Consider the following 22765-nt stretch of genomic DNA (forward strand, 5'->3'; position numbering starts at 1 on the left):
GGTTGTAAAGAGGCATTTCATAAATTTTACTGTTCAGAGTTGATAAATTTGTAGTGTAACATGTTAATTGTTTGGTCTTCTGAATACTTGATAAATTGCTTTTAATAAAAATCTAAAAATTTACAGTTTCATATAAACACTCAGTAGTAAGGTAAAGAGAAAGATTTTTAAAAAAGAAAGTATTATAATATAGAGTTTGAATGGATAGTTCAAAATATATTTAGACTAGCAGCAAAGCTTCTGTGAAAATCAGTAGCCAATCGGTATAAAAGTATAGGTTGCTTACATATTTTACTAAATTTAAATCTTAAAGCTATAAGCATTTGTAGATTGTTAAAGTTATATATCGCATCATATTATAGACAGTTTCCGCAAATATTAAAATAAAAAATTATTAGATTAAAACTGTTATAAATTTAATATTTTTTATTTATTAATATTTATGGAAATTTTTCTGTAATATTATGCATATTGTTAATGATTTTACAGTATGGTTGAGAACTGGTTCTAATACAAGGGATAATAATCGGTTTCGAAGCCATACTGGAAATAAATCTGCAGATTTAACGCCAGTTCTATGATTATATGTCTATTGTAAAGGGTCAGTCAACTATGAATTTTTCTTATCTCCTCGATTCAGGATCAGTTTTTACTTTCCCCTCGGTCATACAGACAGACAGACATACATGGTTCTCAAATCAGGAATATAAGGAAAGTAAAATTTGACAGATTTGTTGTAGATAACTAATCGTAGTATTATCTAAATTTTAAATCAAGAGGACTTTATATTCCTTTGGGATAAATCAGGTGCTTTCACCTTTTTTTAACCTCCCCCTCCACCACTCTAGTGAGGTCAAAAAAATCTATATGTGACGTCATAAAAAGGAGTAATTATCCATCTCTTTTTTGGGGGGTTATCTTTCCTAATCCTCCTTTCCTCATCCCTCATTTTTATGACGTCAGAATCTTTTTTGAGCGACCTTCTCTCCTCACTCTAAAATAGTTAGATTTAAGTCCAGTAGCAGTTTGACGGAAACCGCCTTAAAAATAGTAAGAAAAAGATAGTTATATTGCAAGAGAGAGATAGCGATATAGCATAAAATAGATAGCGATAAACAATTACTTTGAAAATTGAAGTTCAAAAATTCTATTCTATTTAATTCTATTATCAACTTTTTAAATGATTCCTTTTTTCATTTTATTGTATTTGTCTGGTATTTGACAATATTATCAAAATAGATTGGCCTATTCTATTTAATATTTCATCCCCATAATAATTTGGGACAAGAAACGATATTCTAAAATTCAAATTATTAACAGAATTTGATACATTATCCGTTTTTTATTTCCTACTTATTTATAAACCGGTGCTTTCCATGAAAGGGCCTAATAAGCACATAACCCCTTCGCCTTATTTTTAAATAAATTGAAAATATGTGGTTGAGTAGCATTTTCTGTTATATAAACTTAAAACAATTTAGACTGCTAACAAGAACCTCATTGTTATTTAATCCAGTAGGAGATGAGGGGGGGGGGTAAATGGGTTTGATGAGGGAGTATCATTTCTTTTAGCCAGCTTTGAGTTACGCTTTACATAGTACATGAAAATCTGGTTCAACATTCAAGTATTAATATATCGATTTAGATGAGATTGTCTATTTCATCAAAACTTATATTGTTTTATTTTTATAATTTTATTCCAAATTCTTGAAGAGCATTGTCTTCTATGGTCAATAGGATTTACATTATTTAAATATTATCTATTCGCCATCAAACGCTTACACAGAATAGAAAATTTCATATTAAACATAGACATATTTTTTCTCGTATTCATTCGAATCCGGTGGATAGGAACCGGTTCTCATCCATACGAAAAAAACTATGTCTAGCATCGTATCATATCCAGTTTTCTACGAATATAGAAATGTACAATCATAAGATTAAAACTAGTTTTTTTAGCCGGTGCCTTCGGCACCACGGGGCTAAAAAAACTAGTTTTAATCTTATAATTGTACTTTCTATATCCGCGGAAAGCCGTTTATAATACGATACGAGAAATAACTATTCTTTCTTTTTAAGAACACATATTTTAATAAACTAAACAATAATTACAAAACACTTTTTCCAGTTTGGCTTCGAAGTCGATTAATATCTGATTAATTAGAAAAGGTTCTCGGCCATATCAAAAATCATGTATAGCATCGTATTACAAAGTATTAAAATAGAAATCATAAAACTGTTTTAATCTCATAATTTTTTATTTTGATATCTGCGAAAGCTGTCTATAATACGATTCGATAAATAACAATTATTTTGTTGCATTAGTATTAAGTCATTTAAACTGTTTTTAACCTATTTTTTTATCATATATCAAAAATATACTATGACACCAGTAGAATCAGACTGCAGAGCCCAAATTTGAATTAAGTCCCCAATAAACTTTTTTTGGGGGATTTAAAAATCAATTTTATATGTTGCTGTGATCATTTTGATGGAAGCAAAAGCATTTTTTAGTTTGGGGTTAAATTGTTTCTTACAGAACAATTTGATGTGATTCAGATTATATCAATACAATAATAAAAACTCTACTCTGTTCGATGCAAATAATTTTTTTCTAAAACAATAATTTATATAGAAGAAATTTAACATTAAAATAAAACATATTATTCTGAAGTCTGAACCAATTAGAAGTATCGTTTCATTTCAGTTTTTTACAATTCAAAAAAGAGTGTTTTCACAAAGTGACTTATTTCCAATGTAGTTAAATAATTTTTATTTAATTAAAATGAAAAGAATGAAAACTATACACATAAAAGATACATGCTTTTTAAAAATATTTAAAAAAATAAGTTTGAATAATCTTATATTTTATCATATTTGTATATGTGACAAAAAAAATTTGTTGTATTGCGTAAACGTTTGTTGTCATCTTTCACTATTTAACCCTTTACAGCCAATTTTTTTGTGTTTTAAATAAGTGATGGAAAACAAGCACGATAAAGTTAATTCATTGATATATTGTAAAGAATTAAGTTTTTAATGAATTAATTTAGATGAAATCAAAAGGCCTAATTTTACTCTACACCAGAATACTATATATATGAAGGAAAACACTCTAAAAGCTACGAATTTTACCCAAATAAAAAAAAAGACCTTTTGCTCTGATCAAAAAAGACCACAGCAACAGTAAAATTAATTTTTAAATCCCCTCAAAAAAGTTTATTGGGGACTTAATTCAAATTTAGGCTCTGCAGTTTAATTCAACTGGTGTCATAGTATAATTTTGATATATGTTTTAAAAATAGGTTAAAAACAGTTTAAGTATATACATAAAAAAACATTCTTTCAACTGTAATAATACACATATTTTGTAGGTATTCTAATTATGCAAAATCTGAAATTAAAGGCGAAACCTTGCAATTTCTTTTTAACTATTTACATATTACACTGTTCTTAGCAATAAACGATAATCCTTATTTAAAAGTAACAGGATGTATATCTGTATATTTGTTGAAAAGAAACCAAAGCAAAGCTTCTTAAAGATCCAGCTTTTTGGGGGGAGGGTATATCCTCCCTCCCAAGTAAAATGACCCCTGTAGAGCCGACTTATCCCTTCCTTTTTCACAAGTTCCCCTTTAGAGGCGTAGTTGCTAGTAAATAGATTAAATTAGTAAGGTTATTTTGTTCGAACTACAAAAGAATTTAGATAAGAAAAAATTCTAAACAAAATGTAGATTATCTTGTACTCAGATTCTAAAAATCTAAATAACCCAGTATGACGTATTAACCGCATATTTCTTTTTCAGGGATCGTCGCTTGGTGAAAGAATGGGCAGATTCTCTTATATGCCAAGATTTTTGTGCTTTATAAACAAAGGCACCGATTCATAAAACTGCCTACAAGTGTGCTACAATAAAAAAAGGACATATTCATAAATGTTCCAATGTGTGGTGAACTAAAAGAAAATGATTAAAATTCCAAAGAGAATAGATGAAGTAATCGTATGTATATTATAAGCTTTAATTTAAAGGCAAAATATTTGAGTGCCATTTTAAAAATATCTTTTGTTATTTTATTTAAATTTTTTTTTGTTCCAAAGCAACTTTAAAACTAAAGTATGTCCGTTTGTCCGACCTAATCACATACAAACGATAGTTGACTTTAACTTAGATTAATCAAATTAGCGATATGGGTTACTCCACCGAAGCAGCTTATAGTGCCTAGTAAAAATTGCCTAACAAAAATGTTAGGCCAGCATACAGTTGATACAGCATACAGCATTATTGACCAATGGTAAAATGCATTCAGGCCTAACATTGGTCATTTGTATTGTATGACGTCATGTTTTATCAGACACTATAAGCTGCTACAACTTCAAATGTGTTCAATGAGGCTCTGGCAAAAGGCGTCCATGATCGAAGAGCCGAGTCTGAACCCTTTTGCTCCATATCACTAGCTTGATTATTCCTTAACAAGATTACAACTTAACTACTTTTTAATAAAAAAAAAGGGGATCATGGAAAGGAAACGAAGTAGTGGGTTTGGTCGTATTTTCACAGTAGCTTTTCTCATATTTCTAGGACCTGTGGTGCGGCTCTAACACTTCGGGGCAATCATTAACATTCTCTTAACCTAAACTCGCCTAAAATGACCTATCAAAAACTACTGTGAAAATACGACGAAACCTGCTATTTTATCCAAAAATGTTATAGCTATTCTTCTTAAGTACATTATTATCCTTATTCTGTTATTTTTTTGTTTTAAAACAATGACCATAGTATCCAAAAGGGGCAACACAATAGTACAAAATAAATTTAAAAGTTCAAAACTAAAAGTCTAAAATAGGGTAGATTTGCTCCTAAACTATGACAAAATGCATATTAGTAAGGTAAAGACTCTGTTTTCTGATATTTTATGGAACTCTATTGTAACTATAAAGTTTCAACTTTGGCTAAATTGCTACCCCATTGTAACACTTATAATTATTAATTTATGAAACCATCTTTTGTTGATGAGGGTGACAAACTTTTATTAAACAATCTCATATGGAATGTTCAAATTAAACAGCTAGTATGAAATATTTTTCATTAATATTACAACAATAACAATCCAATTGAAAAATCCGTCATTATAGAATTTATTACATTCACGTGTTTGAAGGGACTTACGAATACGGAAAGTCTTAACCAATACAATACAAATTGTAAAATAATTGTTTTATTAGCGGTCATATGTGCATTTTAAGTTTATTTCTAATTTTTTACAATCAAGTTTTTCAAATATTGCTGTTTTGTGATTTAACCTTCTGTGGCTTATTAAAGTTGATTATTCTTAGACCATATTTATTAACTAACTTTATTAATTTAACTTTTACATAAAATTTTAATTTTCACAACTTCAAGTTTTTAATGATAAATTGGACCGCTATAAATATTTTTAAAACTATTACAAAGTTACTTAATCAGCTTGTGATTTTTGTGTGTAAATACTAATTGTTAATATTGAAAAACATTGTTACCAAAAATTTGTTATTATTATTATTATAAGGCATTGAAATATTTGTTTAACATTAAAATTGTTGATTTTGTTTAATTTTAATATCTTAAAAAATAAATGTTAAGCCAATAATGTTGTTTGAAAAGAAATACTCAAATAAAAAAATTTGTGGTCCTAAAAAGGACCGTTTTATGTTGTGATTGATGGAATTATCCTCCAAATCCATACAGAGTTCTTCCTTGTCTCTTGAGAGCATAGACAACATCCATAGCAGTGACAGTCTTCCTCTTGGCGTGTTCAGTGTAGGTGACAGCATCTCTGATCACATTCTCCAAGAAAACCTTGAGAACCCCACGGGTCTCCTCGTAGATAAGTCCAGAGATACGCTTCACTCCTCCACGACGAGCTAAACGTCTGATGGCAGGCTTGGTAATGCCCTGGATGTTGTCTCTTAACACTTTTCTGTGGCGCTTCGCACCTCCCTTGCCGAGTCCCTTACCACCTTTGCCTCTTCCAGTCATGGTGATTGTTGTTGCTTGATTAGAAACAGTTGAACAACTGATGATTGAGTCTTGGTTTCACATACTATTTATACAAATCTAATGTATTCACCTGGATTTGCTATTGGTTACATTTTTTGGTGGGCGGAGTCAGAAGTTTATAATAAATAGAGGATTAATTTAAGATTTATATGGACAAAATAAAGGACGGTCAAAATTAATTTAACTTTAAGATTAAGGGTGATAAAAAAACCATTCGCTCACAATTTGAACCATCATAATTATTTCAAATCTTAACCCTATAATAGTGGGAGTTTTTGATTGGGCATGTAAAATTCTTTCTATAGACATCATAACCAGATTTCTAACTCAATCTATGCCAATTTGGCATAAAAAAAGACATACCTATTCAACTTTGAGGCATGACGGCCCTGTCTTTTTTTATACCAAATTGGCTAAGATTGTGTTAAAAACCTTGTTAAGGTGTATATAGAAAGGTACATAAAACATACCCCACCAAATCCAAAACATTATGGGGTCTATCTACAAGACTTCAAGTACTTAAGGCGGTTTTTCCTTTTTTTATATGGACAAATTTGTCTTAATTTATAATAAAATATGCACTTTCTGCGTAGGGCAAAGGGCTAGGTTTCGAGCTCTAGTGCTCTGGAAGGGTGAGTAGATTCAAAATTCAATATTGTTTTCTTATTGTCATTGCTTGGGCATGAATTGTATTATTTTTTTTATTAGTTTTGGACCAAAACTGTAAGGTTTATATTGAAAAAGTGAAGCGATTGGTTTTTTTAACGCCCTTTGTAATAATGTATGTTATATTTTTTTCCCAAGTATGTAAGATATAACGTTTTTTATGGGTCAATTTATTTTTTCGGATAGCCTAAACCTGGCCCTGGTCACAATTATACTAAGCTTCACTACAAATCATACACACTTAATTTACAATATTTTATAACTAGTGGTTGCACCCCTAGCCAACAGGGTCTTTGTATTCGAAGTTGTAGAGACATAAAAATAGCGTAAAACCATATCAAGAATTAAACCTAATCATATAGCCTAAAACCACCACAAAGAAATCAGGTTAGTTCAGAGTAATTTCCCAATAACAAAAGTCTATTTTAATTAAATGCCTATGATTTTATACATTGTACCCCAAGGCATTAAAAGAAATTTGAAAATTAATAATTTATCCAAAGTTACACAATAACATGAACATGGTTTAATTATGGTATAGATTGGGTAATAATTGGTAACAATAAAGAGGACCTTTGAACTAGGCCCTTTGTTAATCTTTATAAAAGTAACTGTGTGTGTTGTTGTGTCTATCTAAACATGAAAACTTGTTACCGCTGTTCCGATATGGTTCATCTTTACGATGTTGCTTCTTTTAGGACCTAGGAATTAAAAATATATTTTTACTTTTTTTTGAAATTAAAATAAGAAATGTAGGGGGGGTGGGGTTTCGAACTCATGACCTTAAGTTCCCCTAGACAGGAACATCCAAGCTTTTAATTTTGTGGGGTTAAAATGAGCGATTTCAAAGGTTTGAGGTCGGTATTATTTCAAATTAATAGCGGGTAAAATGTAGGGTATCTAAGTTTGAGAAGAATAAACACCCATTATTACAATTTTTGAGATGTTTTAATTGTGCATATTAATGAGTTAAGGCAAAGATTCGAACCCTTTACCTCCCCTAAGAAGATCAAAATACCCTTATAACTAATGATATGCTTCTTTATTATCTATAGTCTAATGCTTTTATGAAATAGGCGGGGCCACATTAACTTGGAGAGTAAGGATCAGGCCGACTCCTCCTCCCGCCACCCCACAAAAACTACCTTTTTTGCTTTGTTTGACTGCAACTTGTGAGTATTATGTTTTCTCTTTGGTTCTCTCTCAAGTTTAAGTAATCTAAATAATAACACCAATTTATCAATTATTTGACAATCAACACTAGCACAACACATTCAAGATGGCTGACACTGCTACTACTGCATCCCCCGTCAAAAAGGTGTCAAAGCTAGCAGCTGCCAAGAAGCCAAAGGTTCCAGCCGTGCATCCACCCTTTGCTGACATGATTGTTGCCGCCCTGAAAGCTTTAAAGGACAGAACAGGTAGCTCTAGACAGGCTATTCTCAAATATATTTGTGCCAACTATAAAGTTACAGCGGATAAAGCTGGTGTACATTTAAAAATGGCGCTGAAACGTGGTGTAACTGGTGGAACACTGAAAATGGCCAAATCTTCAGGTAAAGGAGCTGGAAGCTATAAACTTGGAGATAAGGCTAAGGAGGTCAAGAAACCAAAAGCTAAGAAACCAGCCGCCAAAAAGCCAGCAGCTAAGAAGACCGCTGCCAAGAAATCCACAGACAAAAAGAAACCAGCAGCTAAAAAATCTACAGAGAAAAAGAAAGTAGCTGATAAGAAAAGCACAGACAAAAAGAAACCAGCTGATAAGAAAGCTTCAGTTAAAAAGTCAACTACTGCCAAGAAAACAACAGACAAAAAGAAGCAAGCTCCAAAGAAGGCTGCTACTAAGAAACCAGCCACCAAAAAGCCAACTGCCAAGAAGACTGCTACTAAAAAATAGATGACATTTTATTTTGTAAATTTACACCATAATTTTATATATTGTTATTGTTTGTTTCATTAAATATATTATGAAAAACTAACTCATCTCAGTTCCTGTTATAACTATTAAAAAATATAGGTTTAACAAAATTTAATGTTATGATTAAGTTTGAAATTTTGAAAGAAATAATAAAAGGTTATTTTGCAAAAAAATGTTCAAGAAGAAAATAATTAAAATCAAATGCTCACAAAAGAACCAAAAATGCTTATTGCAAAGATCATGATTTTGTATGATGTTTTTGGGGGGGGGGGGAGAATGGGGGGAAGATTAATAGTCGGAACCTACTTATAATTTTGAGGGTATATCTTATGTCTTTTAAGCGAACAGAAAAAAGTTCTAGACAAGAAAATAAATTTAAAAGTATAGATTAGATATGTTCCTCAAAATACACTTTTTCGAATTCAATTCTTCTGCCGACCTAAAAAGTTACTTAAGGGGCCTATAAATAAATGTACAAAATTTCATCTCTCTAACTCTACTGACTACCTAGCTCCAAGCCTCTAAAAAATCAACAGTACGATTCAAAGATAGCACAGCATACTTTTGACACAACAATCTTTATCGCATTTTTGACATTTTATAATTTAAAACATATGCAGAACAACTAAATTAATCTCGAAGCATTTCTTGTATGCATCTGAAATTTTTGTATAGAATAACGTGATCTCAAAAATGCCTTTTTTAGAGGTCTGGCACTAGGTAGCCAGTAGAGATAGAGAGGTATTTCTAGGCCACTAAAGTAACTTTTGCCAGCAGAAGAATTAAATTCAAAAAAGCGTATTTTAAGTATAGTCTAGTATAGATGTATACATAACGCTGAGAACTAACTGGCTCCAGAGGTAGGGACCTGTCTATTCTGTAAGCAAATTGTTTTTTGCTCTTTTGTAGCGACATGTGTTAATATATTTAGCACTATTGGCTGGTATTCAAAGACCCAATAAAGAGTCGGCACATTGTCCCCATCCCGTGAACTTACAGTTATTTAACCACTGTTCTCTATTCTTTTACTTTAATGAATAGATTGTACAGTGGAATCTTCAAAAAAATAAAACAAGGATGACAACATCCATAAAAGCGAAGCTCTGAAACGGTAGGACAAACGGACATTAACATTTGTATAATGTCAGAACTGAATAATCAGAATGCGAATGTACAAGAGTCAAAGCAAAATTGTAAGTAAATTTGTTGAAAAACTGCTTGATACAGGATAATGATTATGGACATACTTACATTTTTAGGACTTGATTATAGAGTTGCTTCGCTTATAATATTGTACTTTGTTGTCCCAGGAATCAGTATACCAAAAATCAGACCAATCGGATAATTAGGTCACATACAAATTTGTTGTTAAAAATGTAAAAAAAATCAACATGTTTAAAATGGACGTACGGACATTCTGGTAATGATTATAGAGTTGCTACGCTTTCTAACTCGTACCTAACTATTACAGAAATCACCATGCAAAATTTGAAATCGATAGGACAATTCTAACATGCCTAAATTAACGAAAAAAGCTATTTAAAAAAAGTAAAAAAATCAACATGTTTAAAATGGACGTACGGACATTTTGGTAATGATTATAGAGTTGCTCCGCTTTCTAAATCGTACTTAAATACTAAAGGAATCACCATGCAAAATTTGAAATCAATAGGACAATTATAACGTGTCTAAATTAACGAAAAAAGCTATCCGTGACGGACGGACGGACGGAAGGACGGACGGACCGACCCTAATTATAGAAAAGCTTCGCTTTTAAAAAGAGTCCAATAAATATTTTAATGTCAATTAGAAAAACAATCCAATTTTAGGGAAGCTACAAATGGATCCTAGGATGATTTTAGTTAAATAGTTAAATAAATTATGTTAGACAAAGTTTTATTGTTACTTACCCAAGAAAAGCTTTATCCTAAGAAATGCAACTTTTTATAGCTGACTAATAATGCAAAGAAATAAAAAAAACTGTCTGTAATAAAATCTGCACATCTTTCTAACCAATAATATGCCCGGATTGTTTCTTTACTGTTTACCTATTGGATGATTTAGAAATTAAGTATATAGATCATGTCTGTTTATACTGCTTTTCAACATATATGTACATATATCTTAAAAGAGTTTTGTTATTCAGTTTATATTAAAAGTTATAAAACGGCGATTTCCTGATAGTTTTGAAAATACAATTTGTTTTTTATTTTTCATTGATCCGTTTATTCGTGGTGTATTTATCCTTTTTATGTATTAAATATGTGTATTATCTGTATAGCTATCTGTCTGTGTATCCTAAAAGATTTTGATAACAGTTCTATATATTTCTTCTTTTTGTTAATTACTTTAAACATCTTTCTAAAAATAGATTAATTTAATATTTGGATTAGTGTGTTGTTAGCAAACTTTTGTTGAATATTCTTATGTGTTAGTTATATAGGCGGAGTAATATTATCTTTAGGTGGTCAAAAACTTATAATGATGTTACATGCATAAGCTTCAGTTTTGGGGCGGAGATTCTAAATATGTTCATTTATGGGCGGAGTCTTAGCATCTTATCTAGGTGGTGGTCAAACATTTCATTGATGTTACATGGAGGAGCATTGTTTCTAGCTTAAATTTAATCCTGTAAGCACTCTGCTTTCTATCTGGTTCTCTCTTAGGTTTATATATTTACAACAGGGTCTCATTATCATCAATTCATTGACAATTACCAATAAACAATCACAGTAAAAATGGCTGACACTGCTACCACTGCATCTCCTGTTAAAAAGGTCGCCAAGACAGCTGCTGCCAAGAAGCCAAAGGTTCCAGCCGTGCATCCACCCTTTGCTGACATGATTGCTGCTACTCTGAAAGCTTTAAAGGACAGAACAGGTAGCTCTAGACAGGCTATTCTCAAATATATTTGTGCCAACTATAAAGTTACAGCAGATAAAGCTGGTGTACATTTAAAAATGGCGCTGAAACGTGGTGTAACTGGTGGAACACTGAAAATGGCCAAATCCTCAGGTAAAGGAGCTGGAAGCTATAAACTTGGAGATAAGGCTAAGGAGGTTAAGAAACCAAAAGCTAAGAAACCAGCCGCCAAAAAGCCAGCAGCTAAGAAGCCCGCTGCCAAGAAAGCAACTGACAAAAAGAAACCAGCAGCTAAAAAATCTACAGAGAAAAATAAAGTAGCTGCTAAGAAAAGCACAGACAAGAAGAAACCAGCTGACAAGAAAGCTACAGTTAAAAAGACAACTACTGCCAAGAAAACAACAGATAAAAAGAAGGTAACAGCTGCTAAAAAGTCAGCTCCTAAGAAAACTGCTACTAAGAAACCAGCCACCAAAAAGCCAGCAGCCAAGACTGCAGATAAAAAATAGATAATATTTTATGTTGTAAATTTACATTAAATTTTATATTGTTATTGTTTCATGGAATAAATTATAAACTAGAAATTTGCTTGTTTTTTTCTAATTTGGTTTTATCTCAAAAGTTGTAAATATAATTAATACCAAGGATGACAATCTCTATAAGTAGCGTAGAAATTCACAGTACGGGTCACACATAAACCACATTTCCACAAAAAATCTCTCATTATGTCAAAATAAGTAATGTCATAAGACTGACTATGTTATGTCATCTGTCATAACCCATTTTTGTAGTCTATTGCCAATATAGTTTGGGGGGATTTTTTTGAGTAATTTTTTTTTAGATGCTTATATATCATAGGTAACTTCTAAAACATTGGATGTGGATCGATATATTGACGGGAAAATTTGAGGTTGGTAACATGGGTCTCATTTATTGGTCAGTTCGTTCATACAGTAGGAAGGGAGAGGATGAGGTAAAGACTTAGAGACAAAGTGTGTTTCACAAAAATGGATATAGAATTGTGGATGTATTGACAGGATAAAAGTTGTCGTCAATTTAGGTTGCAATGGGCCTCATTTATTGGTCAGTTCCTTCATCTATTAGTAGAGAAGGGGATAGTTATTATAGCCAGCTGCGAGCATTACTTTATTAGAGTATATGAAAATCTGGTGCAACATTCAAATAATAATATATCGATTGCAATAAGAATTAGCAAATTTCCCCTGTAAAATGATATAACAATCAGAGCTCAACGGACAAATGTTTAGACTAGGTGTGCAAAATTATGTTACAAAAATATCAACTTTATACTACTACTATTATATTTTGAACTAGCGGCTTTGCCTCTAGCCTCTAGGAGCTTTGCCCCAAGAGGTTTGATCAAACTGATTTTTCGTGATTTAGATTTTAAAGAAAATTTTTAAAAAAATTTTGGTTTAAAAAACAAGTTTTGGGGGGGGTTGAGGTGTCCCACCCCTCAAGAAAATAGTTATAAACTTTCCCGGGACCTATGAGAAGCTACTTTGAAAAGGAGAACCCAATCGGTTCAGCGGTTAGCGAGATTCTTTGCTACAATCAAACAGACAGACAAACATCGTTCTACTTTGTATTATAGATAGAACCTGAGAAAACCACGAGGTAGTGGGGAGAACATTAATTCCTTCACTTTCACTTTAGATTTAAAAACAACAATTAAAAAAATTGCAGAAAGGGTTAATATTTTTCGGAGCAAGTTCCCTTCCTAAAATAGTTTGGACCTATTAAGAAGCTTCACTATAAAGGAGATTCATATTAGTCCTGTTGTTATCGAGATCTTTAGGTATAGACAGCCAACCTATTACATAAGTATTACAAGTATTCCATAAAAAAGTTTTTAAAAGAGTTTTAAGACATTTTTTTTCTTTTCAAAAAACTACATTTAGTTTTATATTACACTTATCTATTTCATTCATCTCATTAAGCTTTTAATCAGAGAAAATATTATGTGGTTAAAAATATCTTGATTTAATAATTTTAAATGCATCTATATACAGGTTATCAAATGTTTATAATGATGTCATATGCTTGAGCTTTAGTTTAGAGGGCGGAGATTTTTTAAGGCTATTTCATTGTAGGCGGGGTCTTTGTATCTAATATATCCTAGGCGGTCATATTTATTAATATCACATTATGTAGCAGGTGAAAACAAAATGAGGTAGCATGCTTTCTATTTGGTTCTCTCTCAAGTTTATAATTTTCCTACGAGGTTGCTGGTTGACTTAGTACTTTGGTATCGGTTACAATGACGGTAGTCTACAACGGGCGAGAGCTCCTTGAAACTGTCAAGAATTACCGCGTTCCAAAGCTGGACTCCTTGAAGACACATGCAGGTATCATGATTCGAGCCTGGAACCTGATTAAAGACCCGGCTGATGACGATGAGGAACGCATTGGATACCTTGTCTTTTCTCTAGAGGGCAAGGCCCTTAAAATCGCTGCTCATTACCTCGAAAAACTTTTGGGTATAACAGGGCCTCCCATGCCGCTCATTTACAATGACGTCGTGGACAGGTTGGGTGAACTGTTTTTGCCATGGGAGGCACGGTACAAGCAGCAGTGGTTAAATTGTGTACAGTTACCCAAGGAACCGTTGCGGGAGTACATCGGGAACAAGAGCGCCGCCTACTGTGACTGGTGGGGCGAGGACAATAAGTTCTTGATATCAGAGATTGTGAAGGGGATAAGGAATCATCATCTGAAGAGTCTCCTTGAGAAGAAGGAATTCAGCTCTGTGCAGGCCCTAGAAGAGCGGGCGCTGGCCATCAAGGCAAGTTTGTCGAGGACTGCTTGTCGTATGTGTTTTCGATGCGGTCAACCAGGCCATCTGCAAGCCAATTGTCCACAGGGTAGCAACCACAGCCGCACTAGAACTGAGTGGACAGACATCCGGGTCTGCAACCGCTGCAAGACACCTGGACACTTGAAGAGGGATTGCAAGATTTATAATTATCAACTTGAGGAAAAGAAGCTGCAGAACCGGATTCGCGTGGTTGAGCCCCAGTACCGCATTCCCGTGGTTGAGCACCATTCCGGAATGCCGCAGATCCCCCTGTTCGGGCTGTCACAGGAAATGCCTAGTCTGCTTTCACAGTTGAATCTGTAATAAAAAATATTTCTAACCATGCAAGACACTTTTACTAGCCTAACCTTAAATAAAATAGGTTTAATTCATGGACTAAATAAATATTTAAGGACCAATATGAACCAAAGGTATCAACATAATAGTACACATTTGTGATTATTTCATTGGTTAAAGCTTTGCTTGGGAAATTATATCGTCTTTCCGCGGATTTAAAAAAAAATAATTTTTAGATTAAACTTAGGGATGAGCTTACAAAACTGGTAGGATTTTTAATTAAATTTTCGTGGAAAATTGTTTGTAATACGATGCTATACATTATTTTTCAGTATGGCTGAGGATTACCGGTTCTAATCCAGCGGATATTTTTCGGTTTCGAAGCCATAAATAAATCTATTCTTGTTTATATGACTAAATTGTAAAATAAAATGAACACAGTTTGAAAATGAATATATTGAGTTTATTAAATGAATATATTGAGTTTATTAAATGATTCTATTTGTTGACTACAATTTAATTAATAAATTCTATTACATTTAGTTTAAATATGGTTCTTTTAGTCATTACAAAAGTAGGATAACACTACACTCCTTAAAAGGAAGCTTTAACTTAATTAATTCAAAAAAAAATTCTTTAACTTTCTCCGGTAAATCTATTCTTGATTTTAAAAAATACACTTTAAATCTACTTGTACACATTCCCATCCACGATTTTTTGTGCTTCGCTACTTATGGATGTTGTCATCCTTGTTTTTATATGAAGGTAAAGAACTTGGAAACTGCTGCTCTGAATTAATTTTTGTGGAAGCTTTACAAATGTTTTTGGGAGTTTTTTTGTTATTTTTCTGACCCCCTTCTCCCTCCGAGATCAGGTTCAAAGCCAATGGAATAAATTAATGTTGTTAATTATTTGTCTGTAGCTTAAGATTTTGAAACCTTCTGTGCTGATTGAGTTTTAGGAAAGCTTAAGATTCAGGATTTTAGGATATTCTAATCTCATATTTAGATTCTAGGGGCGCTGTGCTGCATCTCTATGTCAAGTCTGTTAGTCCTATTTTCTTAGCAAGATTGTGAATTAACTGATATTTATAATCATTTTCAAACCTTATGTTATGTTATGGTTCAAAAGGGTTGAATTTATTGTCCATAGTCTAATACTTAAGATTCCTGGTAAATTAATAGTTATTTTTTGCATCGTATTATAAACAGCTTTATAAACAGCGGATATAAAATGTACAAGTATTTATAATCAATTTTAAACCTTATGTTATGTTATGGTTCAAAAGGGTTGAATTTATTGTCCATAGTCTAATACTTAAGATTCCTGGTAAATTAATAGTTATTTTTCGCATCGTATTATAAACAGCTTTATAAACAGCGGATATAAAATGTACAAGTATAAGATCAAAACCATTTTTTTAGCCCCGAGGTTCCGAAGGCACCGGCAAAAAAACCTGGTTTTAATCTTATGATTGTACATTTTTATATTCGTAGAAAGCTGGATACAATACGATGCTAGACATAGTTTTTTCGTATGGATGAGAACCGGTTTCTATCCACCGGATTCGAATGAATACGAGAAAAACGAAAATCCCTGAACATTTCAATGTTTTTAGAATGCAGCATAATTAAAGACCACTAACCTAACCCAAAGTTGACAATACCACTTTAGAACTAACAAAAAACAGAATTCAATAAAGTTAAACCAAGTTTTCTTACACATTGCATTGGTTCAAAATTTTTGGGTACTTTAATTGAAATTTATTTACTTATTCTCAATCTAATCCTGCAAAACTATATAACAAAAAGGCAAGGGGGCTGAGAGCCGCGGCCAGAGTCATCGTTTTTTTTGTGGGAGGGTGGGGGGTTTGTACAAAATTTTAAAAATTGAAAAAAAATCCTGGAAGGATATTGATAATCCTACCCAGATTTGAAAATAAAAGAGACAAGCTTGCAAAGAATATATATAAAGGGCGAGCAAAAATAAATGCGAACATTTTTAAAATTCAAATTGCACGGCCTGTGTTAATAGTAGTTAATAAAATGTTATGCATACTGTTAGAACCATTATAAACTTTAGTTTGAAATGTAAAAGTTATTTCTTGCATTGTATTTTAAACAGTTTTCCGCAGATATAGAATATAATTATAAGATTATTATTGTACGTTTTTATAATCATAGAAAGTTGGAAATAATACAGTTCTAGACATACATAGATTTTTCGTATTGATGAGAACCAGTTCCTGTCCACCGGATTCGAATGATTACAAGAAAACCAATTTCTGTGCTACGTATAGTTCGGGAGCTACGTGGTAAAATGTCCCAACTGACATAAAACTTGACTTGCGAGTAAATCATTAAAGATTAAAGTATAGAATGTGCAATAAAACAAGGATGACAACATCCATAAAAGCGAAGCACTGAAACGGTAGGACAAACAGACATTAACACTTGTATAGTGTCAGAACTGAATAATCATAATATAAATGTATAAGAGTCAAAGCAAAAATGTAAGTAAATTTGTTGAAAAACTGCTTGATACAGGATAGTGTTTATGGACATACTTACATTTTCAGGACTTGATCATAGAGTTGCATTTCTTTATGCTTTGTTGTCCCAGGAATCAATATATCAAAAATCAGATCAATCCGATGATTAAATCACATAATTTTTTTTAAAGTAAAAAAATCAACATGTTCAAAATGGACATATGGACATTTTGGTAATGATTATAGAGTTGCTACGCTTTATAAATCGTACCTTACTACTAAAGGAATCCCCGTGCAAAATTTGAAATCGATAGGACAATTATAACATGTCTAAATTAACGAAAAAAGCTATCCGTTACGGACGGACGTATGGACGGACCGACCCTAATTATAGAAAAGCGTCGCTTTAAAAAAAAGCATATACATTCTTTGAAATTCAATCTACGCGGTTCTAGATGTAAATTGGAAATTTTTTCTACAACTGTATGTGGATTTGTTTGTGAACAAAGAAATCATTTAAATCACGAAGTTTGTATAAAATTAAGTTTGTGATTTTTTTTAAAACAAGGATGACAACATCCATAAAATATAAATAAGTTTTGACAAAATTATACATAAATTTGTTGCAAAACTTTTTAAATGCAGAATACTGTTTAAGGACATACTGACATATTAGAACTTGATTATAGAGATGCTTCATTTTTAATATTGTACCTTATTGTAATAGGAATCAGTACTCCAAAATTCAGATTAACCCGATTGTTATTATAAAATTAAAATCAATATGTTTTGAATGGACATACAGACTTTCTGGTTTATAGAGTTTTCTGATTATAGAGTTGGTACGCTTTTTAAATTGTACCTGTTAAAGGCATCATCATGCTAAGTTTAAAATTGTTTGGATAATTCTAACATGTCTATTTTAATAATTATATGTAAGAAAAAATGTTGTCAAAAAAAGTAAAAAATCAGCATGTTTTAAATGAACGCACAAACTTTCTGGTAATGATTATATAGTTGCTACGCTTTCTAATTCGTACCCAAGGAGTTATCATTCAAAGTTGCAAAGCAATATGACAATTCTAACATGTTTAAATTATCAAAAATAGCTAACTGTTGTGGAAATACGGACGGACTGACCCTAACTATAGAAAAGCTTCGCTTTAAAAACGATATTTTCTATTTGCAACACATATGTTTATCTAGTAATTTTCCATTGTTATAGAATTATTCAAGAAGGGGTTTAAAGATCAAATATTTTCAATTTAAATATGTATAGACATTGCATAGCATTATTTTTAACATTTAACATGTACCCGTAACTGATTTTTTTCCTACAAAGTGTCAGTCGAGTACTGTACCCCCCACCCTCCTAATTTTAGAATAAATCCAATATTAAAGGAGATTGGAAGAATTTTTAGCTATACCTGGCCCCTACAGCTGCAGTACCTTATTTTCCTAACCCTGCGGGGCTGCTCAGAACACAAACTACCTTACCAAACGTGACCTAAGAAAATAAAAAAAAAACTCAACCCCCCTCCCATATTTCAATTTTTTTTCTCAAAAAATTGGGGGTGTTTGATACTCACCATGTCATGTTTAGGGAAAATGCGCGTGTGTGTGTGTGTCTATTAGTCTTTAAGCTAGTTTTATATCAATCATATGTTTAAATAGAGATTTGTTAGAGTAGTTGATTTTAAAGATTTTAACTATTATTTCAGTAAAAAAATACAAACTTTAGGACAAAACATGTTTTGGATTTAATATTTAGTGCTTACTGTTCTTAATTATATCTTATTTATATCTTATTTATATCTTATTTACAGTCGCATGCACAATGTGAAAGCTGCAGTAAACTCACTTGTGACTTAAGTGAGTAACTTCACACAAAAAAAATTAACTTATAAATATTAACTTTAGTAATATAAAAATATTTATTCCAAGACACAACTTCTAGAAACTGCAACCTAAAATGGATCTAAGTGATAATAGCTACAAACCCAAATCAATGTCAACCACATTTCCAAGCCAATATCAACCCTTCATCTTCAAAATTTCATAATCCTCATAAATTCAAATTGCTACTATGTCATCTCCGCCTTCATTTATAAAAATAAAATTCTTCAAATTTAAAATATTTTACCCAAACCGGCCTCTTCTTCCCAAGAAAATAAGTAATATTTCATAGTCAACTTAGCCTTCAAAAAATAATCTTCCATCAAATCTTTTAATATAACTTAATCTGCCAGACATTGGTTGTAAAATTATACTTACAATTCTCACTTCTGTAATATACATAACACAATTGACCTAGCATCAGAATTCTGCTAGCTAAGTGTGTGGGTTAGCATTTTTCTAGGTATTATATATAGGTCTCCAAAAAATTAGTCCTTAGATTTACGCTTAATGAGGAGGGGCATGAATCTATTTTGACTACATATAATAATTTAAACTTTCAGAGGTGTTTTTTATTAAGTAGATTTAAGAGCAAATGTCACCAATATCAACTGCAAACCTAAAATATTGTATCCTAATCGGCCACCACGATCAATTCTTAATCTGCTAGACATTAGTTATAAACTTATACTTACATTATTCATTTCTGTAACAAACATGACAACAATGGCCTAGTATCAGAATTTTGCTAGCTAAGTAGGGGGTAAGCATTTTCTATTACAAAGGTTCCCCTAAATTAGTCCTTAGATTATGCTTAATGAGTGATGGGCATTTATTTATTTATGACTACATATATTAACCTAAACTTTCAGGAGTGTCAATATTGTAGAGATGATTTAACAAAAAATGTCAGCAATGTAAACTTCTGCAAACCAAAATACCTTATCCTAAACGGCCACCACATTCCATTCTAATAAATCACAGCGGCAAACAATTTAGACATCTTTCCTCCTAACTATCACAATAAATTTTTTTTCCTTTTCATACAATCAGCATAATTTTCTTCTAAACACACAAATCAGCATATTTTTATATTTTAGAACTCCTAAATGACATTCATTATTTCTACAATTTTTTTAATTACAAAATCTGAATATAACTACAATAATAACTACATATATAACTACAATATGACTACACTTATAACTACAATATAACTACATTATAACTACAATATAACTACAATATAACTACAATATAGCTACATAATAACCACCAGTTAAGTCACATTTAACTCAATGCAGTGTACATAACTGCAATCATATCTCCGGGGGGTTTTTACGCCCCTAAATTATAATCAAAAACGAGTTAGTAGTAAAACCTCTACCAGTACTGCCATGTATTAAAAGAGGTGTACTAAGCTCTACTATCCTTGTACCATAAACTCGTATCCATACCTTATCCTATATTATTATCATAAATTGTATATCGATAGTTAAATTACTGAAATACATATATACATATATTAGAACCAGTTCTCAGCCATACTAAAAAAGCATATATTTTACCGTAGAGGGCCAGTTTTCTTTAAATATTAAAACAATAATTTTAATAAAAATACCAGTTTTGTTAATCAAGGACTTTGTCACATTTAACTCAATGCAGTGTACATAACTGCAATCATATCTCCGGGGGGTTTTTACGCCCCTAAATTATAATCAAAAACGAGTTAGTAGTAAAACCTCTACCAGTACTGCCATGTATTAAAAGAGGTGTACTAAGCTCTACTATCCTTGTACCATAAACTCGTATCCATACCTTATCCTATATTATTATCATAAATTGTATATCGATAGTTAAATTACTGAAATACATATATACATATATTAGAACCAGTTCTCAGCCATACTAAAAAAGCATATATTTTACCGTAGAGGGCCAGTTTTCTTTAAATATTAAAACAATAATTTTAATAAAAATACCAGTTTTGTTAACCAAGGACTTTGGCCCCTCGGGGCCAACAAAACATTAGAATTTTTCCTTTTTATTTCTGCAAAAAAATGTCTATGATATGATGCTATAGATAACTATTCCTATATGTATTAGTTTTTATATTGATAAGAAAAGTATAAAAGTTTAGTTCCCTCCCAGAAATGTCTCTAAAATAATGTGTCTATAACAAGATGCTCTGCTCATATGTGTTTATGTTTTTTTTTATCAGTTATTGAGAACTTCTTCTTTGAAAATAGTGAATTAAGTCTTATTTTTAGTGGCGAAGCTACTCTATAATTTGAAATATCCATCTGTCAACTGAAAGGTTTTTGGAGAAACATGATATTTTTGGCTACTTTTTAAGATAGACGCCTGAATTTTTCAGGTATCAAATAAGGTCACATTTTACATATTTCCACAGTTTCATTAAATTTGCTCTTACACGATTCCTAGATTTTTATATTATAAATTTTATAAGGTTTTGTGATTTATTTTAGTTTAATGTTTATTTTTATGAAACTGATTTATAGTTGATTTTTTCCAGATGTACATCCATAACTTTAGAGCTTCGCTACTTATGGATTTGGTCATCCTTGTTTGGAATAATGGTTCTTAGGATAAAAACATATCATGTGATGACTTTTAAGCAAGGCATCTTGTTTTCTGTGATATGCAATATTGTTTAGGCTTTAAAATTGATACTTGGCTTTAATGAATAGTAGTATTGGCTATGAGTATGCATAGTGGTATAGGCTGACATTATAACTACATACGTATATTGACACAATAATGAAATAATATTTTGGCAGGTATGAATGTTGTGGTCTTTTTCCTAAGAAGATTTTTTCTTGTATTAATGTTCAAAATACACTTTTGATAGAGAAAAATTCTAGACATAAAAATTAAATTAACCGATATAACTTATTATCGGAAAATACCAATTATTAGAAACTATGCAAACCAAGGTCTTTAGAGTCACTTGACATAAGGAGAGGGGAGTTGACCCATATAGACTGAAGGACAAAGTACATGCTCATTGATAAAAAAAAATCAACTGAAAAAAGCAGCTGATCAAATATTTTTTTGCAACATAAATCAAATGACCTCGAGAGTATTACTGACGGACCATGTAAGTACTATAATGTATATTGCTCATTGATGTAGGGAATATATACAAAAACAAGGATGACAACATCCATAAGTAGCGAAGCACAAAAAATCGTAGATGGGAATACGTACAGGTAGATTTAAAAGGTTTTTACTAAAATCAAGAATAGATTTATTGGATAAAATAAATATGAAACCTTGTTTTATTTTGTATGATGACGATGGTCAAAGGAAATTATATTAAAGATGCTCATAACAATAGGAAAAATAATTTTGATACTGATATCCCATAAAAGTTTGAAAATTGGATCAAAATAAACAAAGATTTTGGGAAATATGTAAAACATATAAAAATAGCCAAAAACCTGATAAAAGGCAGTCTGGCCGCCATGGTTGTTTTCTTAAAACGACAAAAAATTTAATTTTTAAATCCTTAAAAACTTTAAAAATTTGGAAAATCGGACCATATACACTGAAGATATGGAAAAAAGTGTTAAATATATTTATAAATAGCCTAAAACCTGCCAAAAAGGCAGTCTGGCCGTCATGGTTATTTCCTTTAAAGGCGGGAAATTTAATTTTGATATCTACAACTGAAAAAATTTTGGAAATCGGACTATAAACAGTGAAGATATGGAGAAAAATGTTAAAAATATAAAAAAAACAGCCTAAAACCTGCT

At 31.5% G+C, this 22765-nt stretch overlaps 4 protein-coding genes across 4 annotated transcripts in view; 3 read left to right on the forward strand and 1 right to left on the reverse strand.

Moving 5' to 3' along the window:
- The window catches only part of LOC145327067 (uncharacterized), a 147289-nt gene extending 141664 nt beyond the window's left edge, over window positions 1-5625 (forward strand). Inside the window, exon 39 of the mRNA XM_080170588.1 lies at window positions 3807-5625. Coding sequence (XP_080026714.1) covers window positions 3807-3870 — 64 coding nt within the window. The 3' untranslated portion in view covers window positions 3871-5625. The remainder of the gene's footprint in view (window positions 1-3806) is intronic.
- LOC145327068 (histone H4) lies at window positions 5611-6040 on the reverse strand. The gene has a single exon (XM_080170589.1). The coding sequence runs from the start codon at window positions 6015-6017 to the stop codon at window positions 5706-5708; it is 312 nt and encodes a 103-aa protein (XP_080026715.1). The 5' UTR covers window positions 6018-6040; the 3' UTR covers window positions 5611-5705.
- Window positions 6041-7963: 1923 nt separating this feature from the next.
- LOC145325624 (histone H1.2-like) lies at window positions 7964-8683 on the forward strand. The gene has a single exon (XM_080168586.1). The coding sequence runs from the start codon at window positions 7984-7986 to the stop codon at window positions 8599-8601; it is 618 nt and encodes a 205-aa protein (XP_080024712.1). The 5' UTR covers window positions 7964-7983; the 3' UTR covers window positions 8602-8683.
- Window positions 8684-11313: 2630 nt separating this feature from the next.
- Window positions 11314-12068, forward strand: LOC145325625 (histone H1.2-like). The gene has a single exon (XM_080168587.1). The coding sequence runs from the start codon at window positions 11361-11363 to the stop codon at window positions 11991-11993; it is 633 nt and encodes a 210-aa protein (XP_080024713.1). The 5' UTR covers window positions 11314-11360; the 3' UTR covers window positions 11994-12068.
- The last annotated feature ends 10697 nt before the right edge of the window (window positions 12069-22765 follow it).

This window comes from Acartia tonsa, chromosome 8 (assembly GCF_053477335.1).
Source record: "Acartia tonsa isolate MP-2025a chromosome 8, ASM5347733v1, whole genome shotgun sequence".
NCBI classification, from domain to species: domain Eukaryota; kingdom Metazoa; phylum Arthropoda; class Copepoda; order Calanoida; family Acartiidae; genus Acartia; species Acartia tonsa.

Excerpts from the sequence above, each read along its gene's own strand:
- LOC145325624 (XM_080168586.1), top strand. The coding sequence starts at position 7,984 with ATGGCTGACACTGCTACTACTGCATCCCCCGTCAAAAAGGTGTCAAAG.
- LOC145325625 (XM_080168587.1), top strand. The coding sequence starts at position 11,361 with ATGGCTGACACTGCTACCACTGCATCTCCTGTTAAAAAGGTCGCCAAG.
- LOC145327068 (XM_080170589.1), bottom strand. The coding sequence starts at position 6,017 with ATGACTGGAAGAGGCAAAGGTGGTAAGGGACTCGGCAAGGGAGGTGCG.